This window comes from Beta vulgaris, chromosome 5 (assembly GCF_026745355.1).
Source record: "Beta vulgaris subsp. vulgaris cultivar EL10 chromosome 5, EL10.2, whole genome shotgun sequence".
NCBI lineage: Eukaryota > Viridiplantae > Streptophyta > Magnoliopsida > Caryophyllales > Amaranthaceae > Beta > Beta vulgaris.
The window spans coordinates 33673286-33695385 of record NC_079206.1 but is presented as its reverse complement, the minus strand read 5'-3'; the positions used below and the strand labels follow the sequence as shown (position 1 = coordinate 33695385).

General features: G+C 35.9%; 1 protein-coding gene across 2 annotated transcripts; it reads left to right on the top strand.

Annotated features, from left to right (window-relative positions):
• Positions 1-8939: 8939 nt before the first annotated feature.
• LOC104893776 (hypothetical protein) lies at positions 8940-21104 on the top strand. Of its 2 annotated transcripts, none has more exons than XM_010679915.4 (13): positions 8940-9416; positions 11546-11588; positions 14600-14626; positions 14710-14802; positions 16175-16374; positions 16735-16906; positions 16991-17095; positions 17920-18033; positions 18387-18407; positions 18494-18552; positions 18789-18879; positions 20576-20667; positions 20868-21104. In XM_010679915.4, exons 1-12 carry the CDS (start codon positions 9202-9204, stop codon positions 20615-20617), a joined length of 1182 nt encoding a protein of 393 aa, XP_010678217.1. In that variant the 5' UTR covers positions 8940-9201; the 3' UTR covers positions 20618-20667; positions 20868-21104. The 2 variants fall into 2 exon arrangements, with proteins under 2 accessions (XP_010678217.1, XP_010678218.1); XM_010679916.4 differs by lacking the exon at positions 8940-9416 and adding an exon at positions 10885-11445.
• The last annotated feature ends 996 nt before the right edge of the window (positions 21105-22100 follow it).

Sequence of the window (22100 nt, the reverse complement as noted above, 5' to 3'; positions counted from 1 at the left end):
AAATTCTGGTTAGGTTTGTAATTGGAATAAGATAAAAGTAGGAAAAGTGTGTTTTATTATTGGTTAAGGTTATTATCGTACTATGCGTGACCCGTTTCTTGGAATCTGACTTTTGGGACAAATGACTAACTTTGGGATATGACTTACTTTTTGGACATGGAACTTACCTTTTGGACATGGAACTTACCTTTTGGACATATGACTTGACTCCTGGACATAAGACATGTTGGACTTATGACCCATTTGGATTGATAAAATAGTGGACTAATGTTACTAACTAATTTAGTTACTCATACTCTGACTTCTAAAAGACGTTAAATCCACTAGATTAGAATTATAACGAAAGTTCTGGAATAAGGTTTTAACTATCGTTTAATTCGAATCGTTAGATCGTTATGGTCTTAGTACGTAGTAGTTGTTAGTGTTATCAAGGACGTAACACTAAAGCTTTGTTTTAACGATTTAGGTCCCAATTTCATAAGCGGCTCGTTCAATTAAGTCAGCGAAAATTCTCCGCTACAAGGTACGTACGCGTACCAGTTTACTTTCAAGTTTAGTATCATGATTAGGTTGCAGTTTATTTTATTGGAACCTAGTACCATGATAGGGAACATTTGATTGTGATTGTTTGGTTAGACGTTTATAACGTGAAATCAATATGTGCATTGAAACATGTTGCATTGAAATGCGAAGTTCTATCGTATGTAACATCAGCATTATTAATCTGATCTATAGAGTAACGAGAGTGTTACCAGAGATAAGATTGAGTTTTGGTAATTAAGAGAGCATGTAAATGACTCTTTGAAGTTATAAAAAGAATAGTTAGTAGTAAAGAAGATTATGGCAATACTTGTAGTTGGATTCCCTACAAGTATAGAACAATGGGGGGAGTGTGGGACTTGTCCTACACTCCTACGCAGGCCTACTGTGACGACAGTAGTGTCCTTATATTTTGATAACTCAAGTAGGCGGAAGGTTCCGTTCGATCTTGGGGGTATGCATACTAAGGTGATGGGTGTGAGACGGAACAAAACCGTATTTGCATTTCATCTAATAGACCAAGTTGTCTATTAAGGATTCAGTAGCCCGTATGATTCAGTAAGATGACGGTGCCCGTTCGATGCCAAATAATGAAAGATTAAAGATGTGAGATATTGTAGTTTCATATAGCAGTCTGTAAGGTGTGCATCATTTATGTTCATATAGTTTCAATGGTTCATTACGTACTCAGCATAACCTGACTCTGTGTGTTATTATGTGTTTGTTACCTGTGATGAACCATTGACACTTCAATGGGGAGCAGACTAGGTGAGCTGGTGCTGCTGCATGGTATCAAGCATAAGGGGGCTAGTCTGTAGTTTGAAGTTAAACTTTTGGTTTAAGTATTACTGAATTTTATAGAACATTGTTAAATGGTTTGAGTTTGAATAAAGAGGGGTCATCTATGATTCCCGAGTTGTATTCACATTTTCTATTCCGCTGCAATTTGGTTTTGAGACAATGAATTTGAGTTACCGTATTTCTAATTATGCCTTGCATTCCATCGCGGCGGTAACACTCCCAAAGTCGATGCGACGTAGCATTAGACGTGTATGGATTTTGGGGGTGTTACACAATGTATCTCTTTGTAGTATATATTTTATCATAGAACGTAATAGTGTACCCTGCACCACAAACCCGGCACGAGGAGTTGGTAGTACACCCCAACGCCATAATACTCACGTTAATAGCCATGTCGGTGAACGCCGACAAACCACCGTCCCTAACCTCAATGATAACCCTCCTCCGGAACCACCAACTGAAATCCGACAAACTCATAATAATAATAATAATAAAAGGAGTAGGGACGATGAGGGTCCTTCCATCAGCAACAAGCGACGACAAAGTAATTAACTTGCGGTATCGGCTCACCGCCGCCAAGCAAGTCATGCCACCTTCATGGAGGGAAGAGACCTTGCAAAGCCGCCTATATGGACGGGCTATTATGTTGCACTTGCCGCCTAAATGGGCGGATTCCGCCGCCTGGATGGACGGCTTACACTACAAAGAGGATGAATTTTTGGCCGGAAAATAGCTATAATGGTGGAGCTACCTGCTACTTTTTTTTCTTGTTTGTCTTGTATTTTTTTTTAACTGTGAAGGGGGGGGGGGGAAGCATTGAAAGAAAATGATGAAAGGAGTAGCTAGTTTTTCTTTGCACCGAAATGAAACAGCTTATAAGTAGCATCTATCTTTAGATTTTCTATATATTGCAAAAGCCTTCTAGTTATAATACCCATATGATGACACATAATGTCATAATCTGATGACTTGTCCTTATTAATTGTATGCACCTATTTTCAACACTAACTTAAAGTTTGTCTTCTAATGCATAGTATGCGTTACATACTATTGAATAATGCATCTGGCAATTTTTCTTTCCCCTTGTCTTCTTCTGCATTGGTACTATTGAATGCATCTGGCAATTTTTCTTTCCCCTTGTCTTCTTCTGCATGTCCCCATGTAGAGTTGATTTAAGTATTTTTTTTATGAATAAAAAAAAAGAAAAAGGGGGGGGGGGGATTTCAAAGTAAAGTTTGTACGTTGGTCAAGGAATTCAAAGTTATGTTGTCTTTCTTTTCCTTGAGTGGGTAAACAAATGCTGACAAAGAGCCATAGAAAACATAAGCAAAAGAGAGATGAGTCTTATAACTCAGGCTAATTTATTGCAAGTGTTTTTAATGCCTTTGTTCTTTTTCTTTTGGACTTAAAAGCATATATAAAAGCCACTTTAGACAATAAATGGTATGACTAGTATCTAATATCTCAAACCATGAATTAGTTATAAGTCATAAACATACGTTAACTAATTTATTTTTGGGGAACTAATTATTATTATTATTTCTTAAAGTAATACTCTCTTTTCTGTTTTGTCAACACATTACGTATTACATATCAGTATATATCTTACTTGTTAAATGTGAATATAGTGTTTTTACACCACTATAAAAGGGATTTTAACCCTTCTCATTTTCTCGTCCGCCTCCCTCACTCACTTCTAAACCCATAAAATTTTCTCTCGCATAAACCTTCACAAATTTTATCTCCACTATTTTCGGCCACCATGTACAATGCCGGAAACCGCCGTCCTCAAAATGACACACCAATTCTTCTAGAACCTTTCAGACAGTTGAAGGTCATGTGTTTACTGGGGAATGATACTTATAACAGTTTTTGTAGGAATTATTGTAATTCTGTTTCTACATATTGTAAAACGCAATTATAATGCTTAATTATGTAAATTTTCTATTAATATGCTATTAACACATGTTGTTTATTTTCGGACATGATAGTCACATTCTGGTTAAAAAAAATGCAGCCTTTTTATATATATTTATTGTTCACCTTTCATGTTATTATCATGTTTCGAACCCTTAACCTCTTGAACGGTTAAGGATTCTCGGACCACTATGGCTTACATCCCAATGTGAATTTCTTTCGGAACTCTATATATTTATGCATTAATTTTCTACTAATACTTTTAAAACATCACATGAACTCAGAAATGGCTAGACTTGCAAGCCGAGACTTTGAGATCCTTGAAACCTCAGGCCAAAGGTATCTAGAATGGAGGGTGGATGCAAAAGCTTACCTAAAGTCACTTAGCCTCGACCACACCATCGTCGAAGGTGGTGCCCCTACCCCTTTGGAGCAAGCGAAAGCATTGGTGTATCTCAAACACCAACCATTTTACCTTTTCCTTTTCCTTGGGCAGCAGGAGCTGCAGCAGTGAGCTTATTAACAAACTTACCAGAATCATTAATAACCACCCCTTTAAGAAAGGGGGTAGGCAGAATACCAACATCAATAGAGTTAGGAGCAAACTGTTTGGAAAGAGACTTAGCAACAAGGAGCTTGGCAAGGTACTTGGGCTTTACATGCACCACATTAGCTTGCTCAGCTGTGGTAGCATGACAAGCTTTCCCAATTGCCTTAGCAAGAGTATCATAAAGAGTTTTCTTTTTGGGGTTCTTAAGAAGTTGGATAATAACCTCCTTTTTAGGAGAATTCAAGAGGGGACAAGCTTCAATAACATGCTCATATCCACCACAGAATGAACATCCAGAGGAGAAATCCTCATACCAAATAACATAGCCATGAACTAAATCACCAATTCTTCTAACTTCAGCAAATTCAAGAAGAGGGCCTTGAATATCAACTCTAACACATGCCCTAGCAAATCGGATTTTGTTTCTCAAAAGGGACCTTTGATCAAGTTTAATAAGAGCACCAATATCATTAGAAGCTAAAAGATTAGCTATGGAATTAAAATTTAGCAACTCAGTGGGAAGTCTAAGTATTCTAACCCACAGGTCCACCCATTTAATCTCTTCCAAATAGGGATCAAAAAAGGGTTTCCAAGGGGATAAAACAAAGAGGTCTCCCTGAATATGCCAAGGTCTTTCACTCCACACAAGTGAAAGATCCTGAGGGTTGACAAAACGCAATAAAATCCAACCGTTACCCATTTGTATAAAATTAACCTCACCTTTGATGATTTTCCAATCTGCCTTTGTCCTTGCAATAATGGTACGCAAGTCCAAAGGAGCAGAAAACATCTTGCCAAAAAGACAAGTCTTAGACAGCTCAATAATGTCTTTCTGCACTTGGGGCAGAGAGTCTAAAACAACAGCTTCAGGGAAGGAAAGGGGGTGGGGAGGGTTATTTTGAGAGCACCCATCAACATAAGAGTTTAAAAGAGCAGAAGCAGGAGTCTCATTTTCAGAATTAGGGTTAGGGTTTGATAAAGGAGCATCTTTAAAATTACCAGACTTTTCCATCATAAATGAAAACAAACTTGCAGATAAACTAAAAGCTATCAAAGGAGAATAAAAAAATTAGAGAAGAGAGGATGAGAATGAACTAATATCACTTGAACTTCCCTTTTATAGGGATAATGAGCTTGAAGACAAAATTGAAGAGAAAATTTACTCGCGCCCTCCAAAGGAATGAGCAATTCCATCGCATTAATTGCTTCACCAGGGAAGAATAGAACATCATTACCAACCCTTGCATGCTTTACCAACCGAATACACAATAAATCCGGCGAAATTGCAACTTTAGCACCTAATTTAACTCATGACTGACTTACTACTCCCATAACACAGCGAACCGTCACAATCGCCATTAATGCGAGATAAAAAGAAAACCCTAACAAGCCAGCTAGCTTGTACTTAATAGGAGGACACACGAAACCTTTCACCCAATTCAAGTTACATTGGGAAGATTTATGGACAATAGCAGACTAGAAACACAAAAAATTAGTATGATTATAGGTAATTAAAGGAGTTTGAAATGATTTCGCTATATCATAGCCACAATACTGAAGTTGCAATTGATTTGGGGAAAGATAATCCCCTGCAAAGCTACAACCTACACCTAGGATAAGACATTGAATGAACACAAGAAAAGGTATGGTTGCAGCTTTTCGGAAAGATTTAAAGCTAAAAGTAGCTGAATTAACAGAGGGAGAAGATTTAATTGAATTGGGGAAAACTTTAGGGTTAATGGAATTGGAATCGTCTTCTGGGTTTTCTTTTTTTCCTAGAGATTCTCTTTCTGTAACTTTCTCTCTCATCTTTTTTTAGTATGTGGACTTAAGGAGGCTTCTTTTTTGGGCTTAGGAAAAAGGATATTGGGCTAATCTAAAGTTTGATGATGAATAGGATAAATAAACTAACTCCTAACATCAATATAACTCCTTTTTCGTCATCTATTTAGGATTTTGGGTTCCTCAAGTCCACTTAGACTTCTTTTCCAAATCAACTTGACATTTCAAACATTTATCAAAGCATGCTTAAATAGAATATTTTTAACTTTCTTAAATCCTTAAAATAATTTCATTTGACTTTTTAAAATAGTCAACCTTTTTAATATAGTCAAATAATTTAAAACTAAATTATGTTTAAATATAAATATATAAATACTAAAATATATTTATAAAATCGTTTAAAATTATGGGGGATTACACCCATCAACTACATCAAAGAAAACCCATTTGAAGAAATCATTCAGGGTAGATTAAGGATCACAACTTCATAACTTGACTACAAAAAAACTTGAAAAGTTTAATTAGGAATAATAAAAAAATAAAGAGATCAAAGAGACTACTAACCTCCTTCCATTAAAGACTCACACTGTTTGACAACATCGTCGATTTTTCTTGTTCTTCCTATTTAAAATCCTTTTGCAAAGGGGAATGGGTCAATGTAGAAGGAATGTTTTGAAGCCAAAGGATTAATCTAATCAAAATGTCATTTCTATCAAGTAATTAGAGCTTATTATACCTTATTTTTATCAAGGAACAAAGATCATCGCCAAATAGTTGATGTCCAACCAATTTTTCAACTTCTCATAACAACAACTTGGAATAAGAATATGCAATTAATCGCCAAAACAAGCAAGTTTAATTTATAAGGTCACAAAGATACAAAAACCTAAATAAAAAATCACTGCCACATAGTTCAAATTCAACCAATTCTTCTAATTCTCATAGCAGCAACTTGGAGTAAGAAAATGCAATTAATCACAAAAACACAACTTTAAAATTAAAGCATATAAATATACAAGAAAGAGAGAGAAAGTAAAGAAATATAGTACTTGGTGAAAGGGACCAAATGACCTAAATACAGTGCGAGGAAGGTCCTCGACTTGTATACAAGAAAAACTTATCACCTCTTTCGTACGCATCCAGTATCTCACTCAAATCACTACAAAATCCAACACACACACAAAATCGGAGAATTTAACAGTAAAATTGAACAATTGAACAACAACAACAACAAACAAAAAAAGAGAGAAAGACCGATGAGCGGAGAAGACGTCGCGACAAGGGAAGACATGAGCAAGACGAGCAATGAGGCGTTCAAAGCGTTGAAGTAGAGAGAGGGGGGAACAAGGTGGAAAAAGAGAAGAGAGAGAGTTAGAGTCTTAGTCTCTCAGATAAGCCGGAGAGAGAAGAGTAAAAGATGGAAAGCTAGAAGGGAGGAAAACGTGTAAAAATTAGGGAAGGGAAAGGATGCAATTTAAAGAGATTTACAGGGGCAAAATTGTCAATCCTCTGTTTCTAAGCTACAGTAAAAAGTTTCTCTCTTTTTAATGGTTGTAGGATATATAAATATATGATTCATGATTAAAGGAGACGGCCCGGTTCATACTCCATCCACATATCTCTAATTCATACCCCTAGATAAATCTCCTTTGCGAAGGCCAGGGGCAGATCCAGCGTGGGTTCAGCTGAACCCACGAAATTCTAGAAAAAAAAGAAAAATCAGTGAAAAACTTAAACGAGAACAGGTTATAGCGTTAACTTGCCAAAGTAGGTCAGTTAAATTCTCCTGGTTCAGTGGTCCGTGTGTTTGGTAAAGCTCCACTTTTCCTTCTCAAAGGTGATGCAGGATCAAATCCCCACATTATACTTCGTTTTGTCATTTTCATTTTTTTTTGGCTTTCCCACTTCTATAAAATAATTCATGAATATTTTCACTTTTTTCTGCAACAGGTCAGCAATACAACATTTTATTTTATTATCTTTCTTGTTGAGAACATTTTTCTCAATAATAAATTCTGCATTTCCTCTTCAAACATTTATATATCGCAATATATATGGGAAGTATTCCCTCTCTAACTTACTACATGAGTGGATGACTACTTCAATCTTCTTAGATTTAGTAGTTCTTTCATATTTTTTGGTACTTTTCTCTTACTTTTTATTGTTTAGATAAGGTAACATTTTATATAGGAAGAACTTTGGAAAATACCTTAAAAGGAAAAACATGAAGAACAAATAAGAATGTAATAAATATTATTTCTATTTCATTTTTTAATACTTAAAGAAAATCCTAATTACAAACAATTGTTAATTATGTAGAAAATTCAAAATGTTTTGTCAATCAATACTCAATTTGATTTTTATTAGTTTACCTACTTTTCTTTTTAGGTTGTTCCTTATTAGTTTATCCACCTTTTTATTTAAATGGCCCACCAATTGTTTATTATTATCTTTACCTCCTCAATTGAAGGTTGGGTGGGCATTGATGTTGTGGCTCGTAATCATGCTGACAGCATCTTATTTTCAGCGTCCCGACGTATTAGAGCTTTTTGGGCTCCTGAGCTTGCGGAGGCAAATGCCATTTCTATGGGAATGCGACTGGGTAAACGTTTCGGCCTTCGTGATGTTATTATTGAGTCAGATTGTCAAGTTATCGTTAATCGTCTCTCCAAGAGTGTGCTTTATTTGTCTGATCTAGATATTGTTCTCTCTGAGATCCTCTTTGCTAGTATGTTTTTTCATTCTGTTCGATGGTCGCATGTAAAGCGTGATGGTAACTTAGTTGCTCATCATTTAGCTAAGCTAGTTCTTTTTGGTACTGAACAAATTTGGGAGAACCATTGTCCTTTGGAAGTGGCTCCTTATGTACTCATGGACAATTTGTCCTTGGATCAATACTAGCTTGCTTTTCCCCTCAAAAAAAAAATAAAATAAAAATCTTTACCTCCTCAATATATTTTTGTTGGCACACAACATTAATTTCAATACTATAAGCGTGCCAAAAAGTTAATATTTTCTCTTCGCTTCTATGACCCATATACCTATTTCTTCTAAAATGTTGTGTCTAGAAAAGTAACTAAACTAATATAAACGAAGTGAGTAGTATGCATGATATGTCTTGATAGTTAAAAGTACATATAATTTTATGGGTCAACTTCCTAATTTTTGATCGATGGTAAATTTGCAGCTTTAATCAATTTATCTCAATCTATTTTTAGAACTACTCCGAACTTAGATGGATCAAATCCTAAATCCGCCACTAGCGACGGCCCTCCTGATTTATAGGAAATTAGTTACTTACCTCCGCCAGTACATCAGTGATGTCAATAATTCCACCTTAAGCAATATTCTCCGAACCCCACCTGTACTCTGGTCTCTGAATACTAGGATGCATATTAATAGTATTTAGTACTTCCTCAAAACCCAAATCAAACCAAATTCTACTTCTTCACTCTCAACTCTCAACTCTCAACTCTCAACTCTCAACTCTCAACTCTGAACTTCGTAAGTATAAATACACCACCGAGTTCTCTCCCTCAGGCCTCACGTTATTTCCTGTGATAATATCTATCGAGTATCTACTATTATCTAATAGAACTATAGAAGTATCAATGGCGCATTCAGGGTGCCCAGTGCATTGCGCAGCATGGGCGCGCGACTACCTCGGGTATTGCTTATGCACCAACAAAGAGGCCGCTTCCTTATATTTGGGTTTGATTAGCGTCATCTGTTGGGGCGTCGCCGAAATCCCTCAAATTCTTACCAACTATAAAACTAAATCTCCTGAAGGCCTCTCCTTTGCTTTCTTGCTTACTTGGATAATCGGGTACTTTTTTTTCTCTTTTACTTTTTCTTTTTCTTCTCACCGCCTCCATAGTTGAGGATTATTTTTATTGAAGTACCATCCTTGTATCTTGGATGTTTTTTATCCATATGAGTCACGTATGTTTTGGAGATAACTTCCAGCTTTTGTCAAAAACTAAGATTATTAGTTTTGAGTAGTTTTTGTCAAAAGCTATTATTTTTTGCATATAATTTACCCATTAAAATTTTGCCAACAAGTATTTTACCAAATACTATACTTTATATGGTTAGTTTCATGGCTTAAAGCAAACAAATACCTTCACAGTAGGTTGACAGCAGAAAGCTAAAAGCCTAACAACAAGCCCTTTGGATGATATAATTACCTATTGCATAGTGAATGCTTATATGATATACTGAGTTTTCAATGTTATAGTTAGCTTGTGTCTTATATAATCGGTTTTGAAACTGGTCGATCCAAGACTTGATGTGCACAATATAAACATATGCATATTATGTACCCTTAAAGTTGTAAAATAATGATATATTACCAATGTTGTTTAATGGAGATGAATTTTAAAATTTTCTTGGCTGCCATTCGTATTTTATTCTAATATGAAGATAATCTGTTCAATATGAAGGGAAGAAAGTTTTACCTTTATAGTGCACTTTTTTGTTTTGATTGCGTCAGTCTGATTATCTTCCCAGCTCATAGCTTTTATTTATGCATGTGGTGGGTGGGACTAACTTTTGTCGCTTTCCTCTATAGTAATACTTAGTGTACGAGTAGTGGAACTAAAGTGCAGTTTGATGAATATATATACTTTTATGAACTTCCTGGATTGTGTGCTAGAAGAGAAAAGTGACCAAACTATCTTTTGACAAGAGAGGGGTAGTTTGGTGGTATGCGGCTCTCTCTTTTCTAATCATTAGGGTTGAGGGGGGGGGGGTGTTACTTCCTTAATTCCAGAAAAACCTTTGCATTAATGTAGGTAAAGGAAGAAGAGAGTTAGTGGAAAGTGGGGTTCTTTACGTGACTTTTGCACAGTAAAAGTTGTTTAGAAGCATGAGTGTTGTTTAATGCACTGACGGCCTGTTTGGTAGTCGTTAATAAATTGCGGTAATGGGAATGAATCTTAAGTGTAATTTTATTAGGGAAGCACCCTTACAATCTCCATGTACAAGCAATCTCACCCCTAAACTTGTGTTTTGTCTCCAAGGGCCGGGGAAGCAATTTTCATTACCACTCATTACCACCTACAAGGTGGTATTGGATGGGAATAAAAATTCAAGAAAGAACGTGGACACTTTAAGATAAATTAGCATTACCATGAGAATGTACAATGATATTCTTCACAAATTTACACTCAAATTCATTCCCATTACCACCATTTATAACCAACTACCAAACAGGCCGTGAGTGGATCTATGTGGTGGGGTGAGGGAGGGGAAAAGATAGAAAAACGTTTGCCAAATATAGAATAAAGCAAAGTAGATAAGAACTTTGTGGAATGGCTGAAAACAGAAGAGGGGAGGTCTTTGTGGAAATGAGGTATTTATGTTAAGATTAAGTCTTGGCACCATTTTGAAGTGCCAAGTTTAATGTTAACCTAATGCCTAAGTTGCCTACTATTCAAGGTATCAGTGAACAATTAGTGAGAGCAAGTAGGAAGATTAATGTTAGTTCTTACGCGTGTTTAAATGTGGGTATAATTGATGGATCTTAAGCAATTTTGGAGAAGATAGAAATAGGACTGTTTCAATTGCATAAGTTCAGCTTAAGTTTGCTTGCTCTTTTTATAAAAAAAACTAATATGGAATATAGATTGTGGCATTATTATGTTTAATGTCCAGAAGAACATTTACATGTACAATCAATGAAATAAACTCCATTGATCCAATTAGTCATCCAAACAACTCATAATATTTTTTAGAAGCTGCTCAATATATCATCTGGCTAACTGAGATATGGCTAGAATTTGGGATGCAATAGCTGTGTCCAAGAATTATTAGGAAGAAGGACTAAAAACCCATTATTTCCATAGATCTGGAATGTAATATCTTGTGGTCTTATCCAGATACGTTATTTGGTCATTCTTCTGCTGTTTGCGTGCTCTCTGAACTACTTTATTTCATGTTAATTTTTATTTGCAGGGACTTTTTCAACTTGTTTGGTTGCTTGTTTGAACCAGCCACTGTGAGTCCTTCACTTATTTCATTGCTAGTTATTCTGTTTCTTCCTTTGGCATGCTATATTCCTCCTTTATTCAAAGTCCTCTATGATCTTTGCTCACAATGAACTAAATGTTTCTACGTCTTGCTGATCATTGGCTGCTGTTTCTCAAGTCGTAACTCTATGCCTGGACTGAAGAAAGATGTAGCTTTCTTTTCACTGTTAGCCATTACCTTTTGTGAGGCTGAAGAATGGAAAATCCTGTTTTCTTACTGGTTCTGGTTTAGTATCATTTGAAAACTTTTGTTTTTTTTTTCACTTCCCTCTAGAGAATGAAAAGGCTATATCGCTTATGCAAACCTCTAAAAGTCTTGTAATCTGATCCCTTTCTTGGTTGAACCAAACATCGCGGTAACGAGTCTATTTCTTTTGTTTGGATCTCTTCCCATCTCGATCTATCTTTCTCTCTTTTATTTTTTTTCATTATCTTAGATGATGCCAACAAAATTTAATGCTTGTGTACCTATGTACAATTACAGGCCTTGTCTATATGAATCACTAAACCAACTTGGCTCTGAAGTTCGGTTTAGATCAAGTATTTCTCAAATCAGATTTCATTTTAAAGTTCATGGGTATATCCAACTATGGGCAGTCTTCTTTTTATAATCTTAATAAATTACTCCAAAAGAACCCTAAATCTGGGGGATGCTTTTTCAAGATGTTCCAGTGATCTAAAACAGCTGATTAGGACAAATAATAATGTGTCAAGTTCTAGTTCACTAGCAAGGAGAGGGCACAAGAGAGAGGAAGAACAGCCATAGTTTGGATTATTCTAAGATGAATATAGGATGCCAAATTCTTGTTCTAAACAACTGCCCACCTGTGGGTGTAGTTTCATAGTTTCAATTATTCCAAACTTGACTTTTCCATTTTTTTTGTATTCCAAAATAATAACCTCTAAACGTGAACTCTATTGGATTTGTTTTTGCAGTATATGACACTTAAAACTTGACCTCTTCTCTTTCTTTCCAGACCTATTCTTTCTATATCAAAGGTCTTTTACTTTGAAGCTCTTAAAATTACTGTCCACTTTTCCTATTTCCTTTAGAATTTATTGATCTGAATACGTTGAACATTATGTGAGGGTCTTCGCAGTGCAAGTTAAAGTGAAAGCAATTTGACAGGCACAAATGCAAACTGATGGTTCTAAGAACACAAGTATTTGGACTGAGAAAAAGTAACCTATTAGTGATTTGTGGTTTTCATCATGAATTTTTATACCGAAGGTAAAGGAAATAATTTTGAACATAAATTACCCTTAAATGGCATTGAAATTCTTGAAAACACACTGAACTAAGATCACTATAGACCACCCCTAACTCTAATTTATAATCAAAGTCAGCCTTCACAATCAGTCATTCAGTAATCATTAAATATGATGGTGGGTGATGGTGATATTGTGGTGTAAAAGGGGTGGGAAAGGTGTTGGATGTGGCAAGAAATGAAGCCTGGGGGTGGGGAGGAGGAGGGAGATTAGAGTAAATGGGATCCTGGTGGGAGGGTCTATAGTTATATAAATGCAGGACAGAACAGGTCACATTCTTGGCCTAGTGCTGCCGTTTCATGCACTTTCTTGATACGAGTTACTATGCAGCTCCGTGCTTATGAGTTTTTGGCCTTTGCATTTATAACTATAATATGATTTAGGACTGCAATTTACTGCCAGAAACCCTGCATCTCTGTGTTACATTCTCTCCTAAAAGTATGCAAAAACAATTCTATATAGCCAAAACGGTTCGAATGGGCACCAGTTCTGACTTTAATATGTTTGAGGCTTGGATTAGTCTTCTTCCAACTCATAAATTTTCGACTAACTATGTAAGTGTACCCATAATTGTGCAAGTGTAAACTTTCTGATAAATCCTTGACCAGCTCACAAACTATTCTTCTGATCTCCCCTCTGCTCATTCTTAGAGAAATTATCTTATGTACTTTATTGCCTGATTATTTGCACTATAAGGATCGAAGTATCTAGTTTTTCTACGCTTTATCATTTCCTTCTTATCCTGGTTTTAAATGTACCCACCATTTAATAAATTGTGCATGGTTCATGTCATGCACCACACCCTTCTTCCTTGAGTTGACAAGTTTACACTATTGACTCTTGACTCTGAGCAGCAATCAGTTTGAAGCCAGACCTTGTCACTTTGCTTGATGGTATTTTTTGATCTATGATGATGAGAGTTAGAACTTTACTTACAAGTTCAAGCTCACACTGATGTGGATAGCCAATTCCAAATTCCATATGACTATATGGCTCTTTGATTGACATATAATTAACACACGATGCTAAATTTCCCAGAAATTTGAAATATCCGATGTTGTTTGTCCGAAAAACAGTGTGAATTACAACTCCATAGGAAGTTCTTCCTTTCATTGGAAGAGGTTATACTTCGTTTATTTACCCAAACAATTACCGGCGACTCCCTAGGATTTACAACTTCATGCGAAGTGATGCTTCCCATGTCGACCACTAGTCCACTATATTTCTGGTATTCTTAGAGATCCTAATTTTTTTAAAGGACCTTTTTGAAGCTCTTTATCTCTGTATATTCATAGAAATTTCCATTATCTTACCCCAAAAGAAAATTCCATTTTATTTGTTTGAGAGATTCGCCTTTCCATGGACATCTTTTACCTTTGATTCCTACCCTTCTTCCTGTGGGCTCAATCGCAAATAAAGGTATTACTTAATAGTTGCTAATGTACAATGCAAGACTCTTTCTCCTTTCGTGTATGGCTGTCTCTGTTGATAGGAGGGGTTTGATATCCTGTTTCTTAGCTCTTTGTAAGGTACTGCTGTTATCTTGCTTTACAATGCTACCTTTACTTGGTGTATGTTGCGGCATTGATCTAATCCAGCTATCATTGCTTCTTGTCTAATTGGTTTGATGATTTATACTTCTCTTATGTGAGCTCCTGATCTTGCTGTTAAGGGAAGTTAGTTGACTAATAATTAACTTTTCGTTGTGCAGCTTCCTACACAATTTTATACAGCCTTGGTAAGAATGCTGCCTGTGGGTGGAGTTTATTATGTCTCTCTATATTGTCTTTGGGCTTAACTCACAATCTTATCCTTTTGCAGTTGTACACAGTGACTACCTTGACTCTTACATTGCAGTCTGTATATTATGGTCAGATATATCATCGACTGAAAATTAACAGACAATTTGACAAGGTTGGTTTTTTTTTTTTCATTCCGTTTATATGGTGTTACCAATTTTTATCCATGACGCTTAGAAAGTAATCAATTTAAGTCTTCTAGTTTGAACATACTTATGAACATACTTATGAAATTGTTTAGTGTCAAATGGTATACAACTTTATATGGTATTACAAATTATCACGCTTGATGCCTAAGGAATTTCGGGGTCTTATGTGTTTGTAGGGTGCCCGTGCGTGAGGGGGCTGATTAGGGGTAGCCAAAGGATTTTCATTGTATGGATGTGTTGTAATAAAGGGGTCAATTCTTTTATATAGAAACATACTACCAAAAGATTATTACCTCAAATTGATCTTTCCTGATGGTCTTGAAGATATTGCGGGGTTGGGTTCTCTTTCGGCCTTTTAGAATTCAACTTCAAAATCTGTGTTTCCTGGTGAATGATTCTGGTGGATTGGCCATAGAAGAGCCAGTACTGCTGCTTGGGACTTATAAAAGTAGAGAATATCTCTGGCCGTGATTGTCACACCATCAATTTGACTTTTGTAATCATTCAGTTTACCACATGAAGTACTGAAAATGTAAACTACCTATATTTGGACATTCTTGAAGAACACAATGTTTGAAACACCCATGTCATGTACAAAGTACCCCTTAAAACACTAATTTGGAAGTTGAAACTTGTAGGACTTTAAAAATGTCACAATTGCTCTTGGCAAAGCATTTCGAAAGTCCCCTGCATCAAATTTCAATAACGTTGAGCACAACAAAATATAGGAACCCTGAGTGCAAAACAATGACTAACAGTTTATTAAACCTTTAGTTCAAGAAAGTGGAACCTAAAAATTTACCTTAAAGACTGAACTTGCAGTTGGAAAGGAATGAACCTGTGGTTCAAGGAAGATGAACCTCGCTGTACTCACTTTAAAATATTTCCTCTCTTGATTCCAAACATTTGTCTGTGAGTGTCCAATAAGAAGAGAAATAATGTGTCTGGAGCTTATATCCTGCCTCTTCGCGGTTTCCTATATTAAAGGGCCTACTAATAAAATGATAAACAAACTGTAGCCACAAGTAGCATATGTAGGAACTTAGGTGGTAGGCATTTTGCACCATCTCATATGATGTAGAGGCTTGAATTGAGATTTTTGTAACGTTGCACACACCTTGACCTATGTTGAAATTTACGCTGAGTCTGTAGGTGTAGTGTGCGCTTAATTTTAAGTTGGTATGTATTAAATACAATTGTATATGGGTTATGTTTCCTAATCTCTCTTGGCAATTGTAATTTTGTCATCTCCCATTTTTTGTCATTTTCTCAATGTAACCTGCCTTCCGCTCAGCCTTAAAATAATAATAAAGATTTAATGCTTTGCCTGATGTGTAGGTTGCAAAGCCTAATCAGACAGAAGTGGCAGGAGAGTATAGTGTACATGAAAATTCTGATGATGTTGAAAAACTCATCAATGGGAGCTGTGGAAACAGACAAAGTTCCAGTGTTTTTCAGAGTGATACTGCTATGAGTTCACCTATTCCACTTCCAGCCTTTCCACGTAGTCAGTCTGCTGAACAAGATTCTTTTTACAAGTAATGTATTCATCTACTTTTGAAGAATTTCTGTGCTCTCTTATTTCTACTGCCTTTGACCATCCGAATTCTAAAAGCTCAGGTCTTTGATTGTTCTTGACCTTTTGACTCATAAGCTCGTATATCTCTAGTTCCTCACTTGCTGCTTGGATCTAGTTAGTGTACATTATTCTTGCAATTCATATTAATTATATGGACGTGCAAAATGTATGGTTGCCGAATACTCTTTTCAGAAATGTATTTGTGATGAACATTTCTTCTATTATGTGATTTCATCTTATGCGAGATCTTTATGTATCAGTCAAAAACTCTTTTCTGAAGTCTATTTATGATGATAGTTTATTTATGTTTCCTAACCAGGTCAGCTAGATATTTATCTACGAGTCATACTCCAACAAGGAGATCTTTTTTACCTCTATGGAGAGATCCTGCCAGAGTAGATGCTGAGGATTCTGTTGAAGAGCCTTTGCTTGGTGGATCCTTACCAACTAGGCCGGCACACCTGCCAAAAACGAAAAACCTTCTTTGTATTGTGAGCTTCAAGATGCATTCTTGTTTAAGTTAAGAGTTAGTGATTCTCTTGGAGGGCATGGTATGACAACTTTTTACATTTCAGGTGCCTGCTACGACTTTCATCATAGGGACTCTAAATATATGTCGTCGTACAAGAGACAGTAGGCTGAATTTGGGTGCTGAAGTATTAAACAGAAAGCTTTTGCAGGTCAGATTTCAGACAGTATACTTCTATTAGTATCTTGTTTCTGAATTTTGTAATTTTTCTGGAGTGTTAACGTTCATTGATAGATTGGCATCTTTATTAATCAGTATAAGCTGTATAAACACATATTTATCAATGAATAGTTCATAATCCAAGTCTTTATTTGCCTCTCTCGTTATCTCTTGCTGCAAGAGCCAGCTATCTCCGTTTTGCATGTCAAATATGTCCTCAAAAGGCCTTAGAGGCAATGTTTGGCAGATAAACTGGGCCAGCCTCGCTTAAATATGAAGAAATATTTTTTTTCGGATTTTGTCTTGGTCTAAGAATGCTAATGCCATTAGTGGTAGTATTGTAGTAGTGAGCAACAGAAGGATTCAGAAAGGTGATACTTTATGCCCCTCTCCCACTGTAGAAATTCAACCTTGGATATATGAGAAAATAAGTATTTCTGTATTTAGCTCTGCTTTTTAGACTAAAAAATCCCCTTCATTAGGGTCCCCCAAATACTCTTAGAAAGCAGGAATTGACAAATATGGACATTCTTTCTATTCACCTTACTTTCCATTATCTGAACTTTTGGCCTTTATCTGAATTCTTAGAACTTCCTTGACTTACCTTAATTTATTTCAAATTTGTAATTTGAACTTGGGAGACCTTATCTAAACTTATTCGCACTTGTCGGTATCTACTGTAATTTATTGATAAGGTGAAAAGCGAAAGACCATAGGGGGACAGCTAGCAAAATAAATGTTTTTGACAACTTCAGTGGCCTGGAGGAGGGATAAACATTAAATTAGGTGCTGACTTGGATGCTGATGAACTTTCAGGTCCATGGAGTGCAAAGGATCACCTCAGATGTTGGTGGGGGCATAGGTTCATATATGGGTTGGGCTATGGCAGCTATCTACATGGGTGGGCGGCTTCCACAAATTTGCTTAAATGTAAGTTGCTTTTTTTTATTATTTGCTTTCGATGTTCATTACTATGACAAAATTTCATTATTAAAATTAGTCAAGTACATGTTCCTGATAATTCTATTAAGAGGTCTCTAGTCTCTACACTTCTATCCTAAAGCAAGCATCTTTTGCTTGAAATATGCGAGGCCTACAATATGGAAAGAGAGAAAGTCATCAATCTATTCTTCACCATGTGATTGGGAAACTTTTTTTTTTTTTTTTTTATTGTACTACTTAATCCTGATGCCCCAATCAAGTTACAATTATCTTCAAAGTCGCTTACTTTTGGAAAATGAATATACAGCACCTACTGATATTATTCTTACTTAAACTTGCAGTTTAGAAGGGGCAATGTTGAGGTGAGTAAACAAATCTGAGCTTATTTACGTACTGGCACAGATAAACTGAGAACCAATTTTGAGCCTTTGTTGGCTGTGTGGTACAGGGACTCAATCCACTTATGTTCATTTTTGCTTTGCTAGGGAATGCAACATATGTAGCCAGGTATTGCTAAAACAAAGCTTAATTTGTTTATATTACTGTTTAACTATCAGAAGATTTTGATGCACAAGTGTTCCTTTTTTCTTTTGGCATATCTACTTTTCTTGAGTATTGACTATTAAGTATTGAGATTTCAGTATATAACAGTTTGTATACTTGTTTCTGTGGGATGGTCTATAGGGGACAATCGTATTTTCTTATAACTATGCATGACTTCATCTGAAACATTTCTCATGCAGCATATTGGTTAATAGCCTGGATTGGTCAAAGATAATGCCAAACCTGCCATGGCTGGTGGATGCAGGGGGTTGTTCACTTCTTGATACATTTGTATCCTTTTATTATATATGATGCGACCTAGCCATGAGGTTACTTAAATGATGTTTCTCTATTTCCAACACTTTTAGGGAATTTATATTGTCCATTTCCTTTCTTGCTTCCATTATGCTCTTCAATTTCTTTTTTTATGCTATATTGGTGCTGGGCTATTTGCCTCATTAAACAGAAGGAAGAAACTTCTGCATTCTGCACACTTATCTACTTATATTTATGCTGTTATACTGTACAGGAAAAGGGAAAAAAAAAACGTATTATATCTCAAGTTAATGTTATTAAGATTCAAGGGACTTGAAATTTCTGCCTTTGGTACACGGAGGGGATAACAACATGCTGTATGCTGTAGTTTATCTAGGAAGAACATTGCAACTTCTCAGTATAAAGATAATTTCCATGCTTGGTTTTTTGTTTTAGGAAAAATCCCCAACAATCGTGGCAGTTCCACTTTTAATGATGGGCTATCTCAGAAAATCCAAACTATTCAAGGTGTCTTTCCAAAATGATCTCAAGTTAAGTGCAACCTGATCAACTGGTTATCCTTTCCACCACAGCAGCTATCCTCTCCCCCTCCCCCCGGCACCATCACACCCAGTCATCCTGCTCTGATCTATATTGTTTTTATCTTATATACTCCATACTGTACTAAAAAAGATATATAAATGGCATCTTGAGTTCCCTTAACCCGTTGGGTCAGTGTAAACCCAAAGGCTTTAGGGCATGAAAAGTGTTTATCGAACTGATGTGAACAGACCCAAAACAAAGCGACCTGGCCCAAATATAACCCGAAGCTAGAACTATGCCTCCATCCGACGCCAAAGTGGCCTGACATTATTGTCAGTAAAACACCGCACCAACCAAGAAGGATTCTGGTGTGGAAGGGGAGAGGGAAGTATTTATATGATAAATGGCACCAACAACCAGGGGAGAGTAAGGGGGAGTGAAACTTCCAGAAACAGGGAAGGAGGAATGGGAAGGAGGAGCGGGAAGAAGATATATGGGAGGAAAGAAAAAGCTGCTGAAATAACGTGCTGAAACAACGTGCTATGTAACTCAAAATACCTACCAAATTGGTTTCTTTAAGATACCTGATCAGTCTGGAAAGGCACCTTGCACAATTGAGATTAATTTTGATATATAGTTGAAATTATTATAACATAGTGGACATAGTGGGGATTATTGAGGTCGATTCTTCGCATTATATAATGTTGGGATCAGGGGTTAGCTCTTAGAGCTGGTATGTCTGAGTTAGTAACCGGTGCAATATGCTTCATACTGACTTAACATTTTTGGCTTATTTGATAGGTGGTAATGACAAGAATTTAGGGTAGTTTTGTAAGAGAAGTCCCGTGCCAATGCCCTTGGTAATGCTAGTCCACTCATGACTATCTATTTTATGTTTCTCCATTGCCTCCTTGCAAGGTGGTGTCGATTGGTATTGCAAGTTTATGAAGAAAACACTGATCGATACTGAAGTTTAATCACCATGGAGGCATGGACAGTATCACGGGGTTCTTTTTACAAAATTACATTAGAATACATTGCATATATGTTACCGCCTACCAAACAAACTTATACGTTATTGAGAGAACTCATAGTAAATGATGTTAAATAATACTACAATGATGAAGGAGTATATGAAACATCAGCTGGATTTAAGTGGTATGCTTTGGTCCTTAACCGATTTGTTTAGATACTACTTCAGTTTATATATTTTCAATATCGAAGATCATAGATTCTTGTCAGCAAGTTTGGGAACATCCAGTTAGTGCCATGCTTCCTCAGGTAGCTCTTTTTCCTTCTCTCTGCACACCCTTCTTTAAAATCACTGTCATATTTGGATCTTCAAATCTCTATTGAGCTTTGAGCTATATCTTGAAGTTAGTTTGTGTATGGCCACATGTTTGGATATTTTTGCTTGTAGATTAAGAAACTGTGTTTCCAGTTTGAGTTCGCTCATCTGTCTGATGTCTGAAACGTGACAGGGTATTGCTGTTAACATCTGAAATTATGTCGGTGGATTTCATGTTTCAAGGATTGACATTGTCCGAGACGCTGTTGATGCTGTGCAAGTTGTGATGAACATTCTTGTGTCTTCGCATCACTCGTACCCCCAAAATTTTCACGTTTCTATTTAGTTCTGATTTTGTTTTCTCAGTTATTTGTTGATATTTCTTTTGACCATGTCAAAACATTTCAAATTTTGTAATTATTTCTTCTCATCAAGCATAATCAACAACAAAATGAGTTCCTTTCAAACAAAAAACAAAATGAGTTCACTTTGGTTATCATTGAAATGCGATAATAACATTTATTTTGTGGAGTGTAAAAATAAATGTTATCAATTTAAAACCATATAACGTCTATAATATGCATTAAAAATCAACAATATTCAACTTGGTCCTATATAATTACTCTTTGCTTTAACAAATTTCATTGAAACTAATAATAAAAGTACTCTGTAATTGAGTGCTGAATAGCATAGCTTTCTATACGAGAGTCATGTGGAAAAAGAAATATCATAGTGAGTTTATATATGACAAAGTACATATGTTTTACGCGTTACTCTCAAAATTACCCCCACATTAATTTGCACCCCTTTTTGAAGGAACCTTCAACTTGTATACTGTCATAGCACTAGCAACTTGACGAGCTAATCTACTAAGGTAAAAAATACCATTGAAATACACTTGTACCTCATATGACCTATTAAAAATTTTATCAAACGTATAAGGCTTTTTTATCCTTCAACTCAATTCCAAAATTTATGTTCCACGTAAAGCAAGATTATGCAAATGGAAAATTCAAAAGAAAATACGCCATTCGAGTGTATTTAAATAGGATTATTTCTCCTGCAAAAGTTATCTTAAATGGTGTTATGTTTAATGACGTTTTATAAATTAAGTGTTATCTAAGATAGAGGTGCAAACTTGAAGGTTATTTGGGAAGAAAACATACAACATATGGTTATATGGCATAATATGTCTATTTTTATTTGACCAATAGACTGCATACGAGACTCCAACATCGGTTGCAAAAATTATAACAATAAACAATCAATAATTGCAACTTTTGAAGATGTTAATATCAACTCTGAATTTTCGCAAAAAGAGACATAGAAACCAAATTCTCTCTAGAAACGGAACCTAACAATTGAGTAAAAAACTCTTTTGAAGATATAAAAATGAAGATTATTAATAATGAAAACAAATTAAACT